This window comes from Camelina sativa, chromosome 20 (genome assembly GCF_030686135.1).
Source record: "Camelina sativa cultivar CO46 ecotype springtype chromosome 20, ASM3068613v1".
In the NCBI taxonomy this organism is placed as follows: domain Eukaryota; kingdom Viridiplantae; phylum Streptophyta; class Magnoliopsida; order Brassicales; family Brassicaceae; genus Camelina; species Camelina sativa.
This window is the reverse complement of record NC_141899.1, coordinates 7,858,253-7,864,709: the sequence shown is the minus strand read 5'-3', so window position 1 is coordinate 7,864,709 and position 6,457 is coordinate 7,858,253. Positions and strand designations below refer to the sequence as shown.

Sequence of the window (6,457 nt, the reverse complement as noted above, 5' to 3'; positions counted from 1 at the left end):
TCGTCACTGACACTCTGTATCACTATTTAATACAGTATGTATACATATATGTTATTGATGATGTAGTTTTTGTTTTTGTATCAGAATATTATAAATTTAAAATCATACATAATTACTTTTTTTCTCTCAAAAATGGTGTATGTTAAAATATTTTAAAGATGTTTAAAACCATATTTTGTCTAATGTTTACTTAAGACATTTCTATATATATTTTAAAAAGTTTAAACTATATTTATAAATATCAATTTAGAGCTCTTAATCTACAATTGCAAAGATATCCTCTGATCCGGCACTCAAATGGTAACATATCATATTATATAATTATATATGGAAAACAAAAAGGTTTCTATAATATTTTAGATTTCATTCAGTTAAAAGGAGAAAACGGGTTAATTAGGTAATGGATTTTTTTTTTTAATAATAATAAGATCTTTAACCTTTATTATATACTTTTATATAAAAAGACTATTAAGGTTGCATACACGACACGAGTCACCCCGAGACTCTCTTCCTCAGTCAAAAATTAAAATATACGCAAAAAAATAACGACTTTTGTATTTATTCTGGCTTCTCATTAAATCCCCAGAGTAAAAAAAAAAAAAATTGAGTGGGTGAGATTTTATAACGATAGAGGAAGAGACATCTCTTTCTTCTACTTGTGTGTTGTGTGGTGTGTACATGTATATATTTCCATTACAGCAAGCGTTTTGCAAAATAGTATAAACTTGCTTGAGAATTTTCTGACATTAATGGGTCAAACCTTTTTCTCGTCTCTTTTGGTTTATTAATTTAGTGTTTGAAAAATCTCATCCTCTTCTTCTTCTTCTTCATCTTTCTTCAACGTTCTCACCACAGTAGTTCTACTATCTTCTTCTGCTCTTTTAGAGAGAGAGAGACAACAACAAAGGTTAGGCTTTTTGTTTCCATCACTCGTTTTCTCCCGTTTGGTTACTCTTGTCATGTGATTACACTATATATTTTTATACTTTTCGGCTCTTCATTTTCTTATTATACCTTCTCAACTGTTGATAGATAAAATTCACAACGAAAAACCCAATCTATGTTTTTTTTTTTTGTGTAATTGATGAACCCAGTTGAGTATTTTGTCAAACAATAAAGGGTTTTTGCTTGTTTTTTTTTTTTCCTCTTTTTTTGTGTGTTGTTGTTCATTTGCTTTTGAAGATCTTCTTCTCGTTATCTCTGTTTTTGTCTCTTTGGTATGAAAAAATCGATTGCTTGCTTTGTGGAAATTAAGGTTTTTTTTTTTTCTCGGCTTTGTATAGAGATCTCGATTTCTCCTAATCAACTCGTTTATTTGTTTTATTCAATTTGCAGGAAAGCTTTGAAATTTATCAGTTTGATCCAAAATCAATCAAATACTGGGTTTCACTGAAATTTTGGGATTTTTTGATTCTTCCAAGTGAAGAAACAGAGTAAACAAAACAAGCAAATCCCAAGAGAAAGAAGAAAAAAACTAAAGTTGAGATTTTTCTCTCTCAAGAACTTTTGAGTATGTCTTCTTCTTCTGTAGCAGTGTTATGGGTTGCAGCTCCTTCTCCAAATCCAGACCCGATGAATAATTTTGGGTTGGTAAGGGTTCTAGAGTCTTCTAGAATCTTCTCTCGTTGTCAGAATCAGAGACTAAACAAAGGTATGAGGAAGCAGACAACAACAACAACAACAACAACAACAACAACATGGAGCTCTTCTTCCCTTGTTACGAACCCAAGAAGAAGAAGTGGTGTTGTGTTTTCGAGCTTAGTTGCAAGTCCTTCAGGGGAGATAGCCCTCTCATCTGAAGAGAAGGTTTACAATGTTGTCTTGAAACAAGCTGCTTTGGTCAACAAACAGCTTAGATCTTCTTCTTATGATCTTGATGTCAAGAAGCAGCCTCAAGACGTTGTTCTTCCTGGTAGTTTGAGTTTGTTGGGTGAGGCTTATGATCGTTGCGGCGAAGTTTGCGCTGAATATGCTAAAACCTTTTATCTCGGTTAGGATCTATTCTCTCTTGTTTGGCTTTGGTGTGATGGAGAATTGTATGTTTGGTTTCTGAATCCTAATGTTTCTGTTGACAGGGACTTTGCTTATGACACCTGAAAGGCGAAAGGCTATTTGGGCTATCTACGGTGAGTTACTGCATTGTTATCATTGGTTTTGTTTGTAGGATAAAGTGATGCTCAAAGTAGACTAGAGACTTAGAATCGATCACTTGTTCTCTCAGTCTTTGGTTTGCAAGAAGTTTTGAGAAGCTGAAATAGATTCCTTGGAACATACACATATGCTGAAACATAAACATCTCAAGTTGGCTAGTGTTTAAGATAAGGTCCATGAAGCACCTAGTGTAAGCTTTTAGGATTAAGAGCCAAGAAAATTGAATAGCTTAGTTACTAATATGGGGTTTAATGGGCTTTCTAGGCCCATTAGTCTTAAACTCTGAAGATTTACTTATGCGGATCAATGTTAGCTCATGACTCTTTGATGTTTGATTGGTCTCATCTTGATGGTTTTACTCTGTTTTTCTTTTGCAGTTTGGTGTAGAAGAACTGATGAACTTGTTGACGGGCCTAATGCTTCACATATAACTCCCATGGCGTTAGATAGATGGGAAGCAAGGTTAGAAGATCTTTTCCGTGGCCGTCCTTTTGATATGCTTGATGCTGCTCTTGCTGATACAGTTGCTAGATACCCGGTTGATATTCAGGTCAGTCAGCCTCACTCTGTCTTATCTTACTTTGCTGTTTCATTTCACAGGTCAAATTGCATTCTTCAATTCGTATAAAATCTTGATCTAATGTTCCTTTGTCTTACAGCCATTTAGAGACATGATCGAAGGGATGAGAATGGACTTGAGGAAATCAAGATACAAGAACTTCGATGATCTCTACCTTTACTGCTACTATGTTGCGGGAACCGTTGGTTTGATGAGTGTTCCAGTTATGGGAATCGATCCTAAGTCGAAAGCAACTACGGAAAGTGTTTACAACGCTGCCTTGGCTCTAGGGATAGCCAATCAGCTTACCAACATACTCAGAGACGTTGGCGAAGAGTGAGTCTTTCTTTTTTCCTCAACTCTCAATCTTTGGTTTCTTGGTTTCACATATCGGTTTCTTGATTCACATGTCTCTCCTAAAACACGTTTCTTGATTCACATAAACCGGTTTCTTGATTCACACCTCTCTCCTAAACTTGTTTTGCTCTCTCTGATCAGTGCGAGAAGAGGAAGGGTTTATCTACCTCAAGACGAACTGGCTCAGGCTGGTCTGTCAGATGAAGACATTTTCGCCGGAAAAGTCACTGATAAATGGAGAAACTTCATGAGAATGCAGCTTAAACGAGCAAGAATGTTCTTTGACGAAGCTGAGAAAGGCGTCACCGAGCTCAGTGCTGCTAGCAGATGGCCGGTAAGTGTCTTTACAGCCGCAAGTATACTGTTTTCAATTCCACCAGAACTTTGTTTTCAATTGATTTTTAACACTGAAAGCTTGGCTACTCTGTTTCAGGTATGGGCGTCGCTCCTATTGTACAGGAGAATATTGGACGAGATTGAAGCCAATGATTACAACAATTTCACAAAGAGAGCTTACGTGGGGAAAGCCAAGAAAATTGCAGCATTGCCATTGGCTTATGCTAAATCAATACTAAAGACTTCAAGTTCAAGACTGTCGATATGAGCGAGAGCTAAACTGGGGAACAAACAACCTAAGAGCGCTTTTTGTGATTAAGAAAAATCTTAGGGTCGAATTTATCATGTTAACTAATACAGTATTATTATTATTATACATATTAATCCGGGAAACCAAATTCTTATAATGTTACATTATTTTTCTGTATGTAAAAAAGTAATTTTTTTTATTTTGTTTTCGTTATCTAATTCTCTTGGCTTAATGAGGGAATATAAAGTTTTTGGTTGGAGAAATAGTTTTGTGATATATATACAAAGAAGTTAAATTTGAAAACAAGTAGCATGGATTCATGGGGATTGGCTAAGCATAAGCTATCTAAAAAGTGTCATGGTACGAAAACAAACTAAACAATTGACATGGAATAGGAATGATAAGAATCTATATTAAGTTCATAAACTTGGAAAAAACTATAATAACTCAGAAACTTGTAATAATAATATAACATACATCCTCACAAAACTACTATTGCCAACAACGACACTACTACAAATTCATGACTTTAAATGTGAAACTTGTTCTTAGCTCAGTTCCGCACTTAGTTATGTAAACAATGTTCTTTGTATTGGCTTGTTTGAGCCAATCTTATATTCTGTTGTAAAAAAAAAAAAACAATAATTGAAACTTGTTCTTCTTTACTCACAAGTCACAAGTCTCATTTTTTATCATATATTTTAGCACAACATTTGTCTAGTAACGTATGCATGATGAACAATCGTGCTACGAAAACACCATTAATTCTTCAAACGTAGATTGATTTTGTTATTGAAACTTTGAAAGGTACAATACAGATACAAACAAACAAAAAAACAGAAAATATTAAAGCGTAATTAGTTCCAATCATCATAGTATCATACATTCGAGCTAATTCAGTGACCAGCCATCTCCATAAGCTTCTTCCAAGCCGGTCTAGCGCTAATCTCTTCCCACCAACGGTTAAAATTCTCCCGAGCCTTAACCATCTGGATTATATCGGTTATACTCATCAAGTACCCCATCGCCGGCATGTGAGTCAAATCAGCCATTGTGAATTCTTCACCAGCCAGAAACCGGTTCGAAGCAAGGCGGTTCTCGTATATGTCCAAGACCACTCCGAGCTTCGTTTTGAGCTCCTCGACCAAAACGAGGTCACATTCTTCGCCTAACCTAGGCTTGATGATTAGGTTAACCACAATGGGATGGGCTAGAGCGTTGAAGTAATGGCTCTCCACGTCGGTCCATTGGTCCACGATGGCGCGGTGCTCTAGTGACTTGCCCAAAAGGTTCGTCCCTTGGTCTGCGTACTTGGTCGCGTAGTATCTCGCAATGGCTCGTGATTCTTCGCCAAAATTCAAAAGACTATATAAATAAATGATAGTAAAAAAAAAAAAGAAAAAGAAGGTGATGTTAATTAATAAAATGTTACCAAAAAGCTTGAAATCTCCATCTTCTATAGCTGGAACTTGACCAAATGGCTACAAGAAAACAATAGTTATATCGGATACAAAACGTCCACACGATTTAATTAGTTATGAATTATATATTTTTTTTGTTACCTGACGAAGAAGATTTTCTGGTTTTTTCTGCTCTAATGTATCAAGATCAACATGAATAATCTCGAATTCAATTCCTTTCTCAAGAAAACAAAGCAAGACTCTTTGTGGGCAAGCTGCCGTTACCTGTCCGTATAGTTTCACAACCATTATTGTATAATTTTACAATAAATTATTGCTATGAATCATCAGAAAGCAAAACAGATATGTTTTTCTATATGCTTTTAAGAAAAATTTGTATGTCAATCTTATTTATAAATGAGAAGTGGGGATAGATGTGTTGGCATTTTATTAGACTCAAGATAGTAAGAACTGGTTGTTGTGCGGGTTGGGTAGAGCATGTGGTGGTTGTTCCACTAACGTACGGTGGATAATATACCATTCACATTTCTGTACAAACTTTTAATATATCAATGACGAACCAATTCACAGATGATGACATTAGGCCCAATTTGATAGATATTTCTGTCAAATTTTGATGTAAAGTTACAAACTTAGTAATATAGATTTGATTAGTTAAAAGAAAACAAAAGTTTTAGTTCAACTAGATTTTGAACCCACGCGTCGATATATTTAGGGCAAAATTATATATGATTGATGACAATTATGAAATATTAGTTTATATAAAATTTTAAATTACAATTGATTGGTGAAAATTTTACTTTAAGAAAATATAAAAGTCACTTACGTTAAAAATTCAAATCTGATAAAAAAAATCATGAAATTAGTTGGACGTCCATACGAGGTGGATCGAACTGGTGACATAGCATATCCTAAACTGTTTCTTTGACCATCAGAAAAACAAAACATTTTTATAATCATGAATTAATCTTGTTTTCTCATATTTAATTGACCACCACCATCTATGTCTTCGTGATTTATTTTTTACTATGTCTTTATGATTTATTTTTTCACTGTTTTCTTACTCTTCATATTTTTTCTCATCATTTTCATTGTCAAATTTTCATGATATATGTCATCATTACTTTTACCGTCCGTTTTTTATTATACTCTTTCTTCATCCTCTTCTACATCAGCTTTCTTACATTAGAATAATCATTTAAAACCTTTTTTTAGATTACAAGACAACTTGTTAACCCATCAAAATTTAATACCAAAATTATTGTCCCTTGTCTCGTAAAATTTGTGCAATTTTATGGACCAGCTTAGTCACTACATGCATCCAGTTATTGATACTTTCACATGTATACTTACTAGATTTTAGATCCACACGTATTGAAACTT

The 6,457-nt window shown here is 34.4% G+C and overlaps 2 protein-coding genes across 3 annotated transcripts; one reads left to right on the top strand and one right to left on the bottom strand.

Annotated features, from left to right (window-relative positions):
• The first annotated feature begins 473 nt into the window (after positions 1-473).
• Positions 474-3,852, top strand: LOC104770016 (phytoene synthase 1, chloroplastic). Of its 2 annotated transcripts, none has more exons than XM_010494363.2 (7): positions 474-907; positions 1,336-1,990; positions 2,076-2,126; positions 2,529-2,701; positions 2,811-3,046; positions 3,209-3,401; positions 3,501-3,852. In XM_010494363.2, the coding sequence occupies exons 2-7, from the start codon at positions 1,513-1,515 to the stop codon at positions 3,669-3,671; spliced, it is 1,302 nt and encodes a 433-aa protein (XP_010492665.1). In that variant the 5' UTR covers positions 474-907; positions 1,336-1,512; the 3' UTR covers positions 3,672-3,852. The 2 variants fall into 2 exon arrangements, with proteins under 2 accessions (XP_010492665.1, XP_010492666.1); XM_010494364.3 differs by lacking the exon at positions 474-907 and adding an exon at positions 911-1,217.
• Positions 3,853-4,418: 566 nt separating this feature from the next.
• On the bottom strand, positions 4,419-5,555 carry LOC104770015 (glutathione S-transferase F12). The gene is made up of 3 exons (XM_010494362.2): positions 5,216-5,555; positions 5,086-5,134; positions 4,419-4,998 (listed from the first exon to the last, which is right to left on the bottom strand). Exons 1-3 carry the CDS (start codon positions 5,360-5,362, stop codon positions 4,550-4,552), a joined length of 645 nt encoding a protein of 214 aa, XP_010492664.1. The 5' UTR covers positions 5,363-5,555; the 3' UTR covers positions 4,419-4,549.
• Between the last annotated feature and the right edge of the window lie 902 nt (positions 5,556-6,457).

Bases quoted from the DNA above. Each gene is read 5' to 3' on its own strand.
- LOC104770015 (XM_010494362.2), bottom strand. From the start codon at position 5,362: ATGGTTGTGAAACTATACGGACAGGTAACGGCAGCTTGCCCACAAAGA. The intron at 5,135-5,215 runs GTAACAAAAAAA...GTTTTCTTGTAG, and splicing joins CAGAAAATCTTCTTCGTCAG to CCATTTGGTCAAGTTCCAGC. The intron at 4,999-5,085 runs GTAACATTTTAT...ATTTTGGCGAAG, and splicing joins TGGAGATTTCAAGCTTTTTG to AATCACGAGCCATTGCGAGA.
- LOC104770016 (XM_010494363.2), top strand. From the start codon at position 1,513: ATGTCTTCTTCTTCTGTAGCAGTGTTATGGGTTGCAGCTCCTTCTCCA. The intron at 2,702-2,810 runs GTCAGTCAGCCT...TTTGTCTTACAG, and splicing joins GATACCCGGTTGATATTCAG to CCATTTAGAGACATGATCGA. The intron at 3,402-3,500 runs GTAAGTGTCTTT...ACTCTGTTTCAG, and splicing joins GTGCTGCTAGCAGATGGCCG to GTATGGGCGTCGCTCCTATT.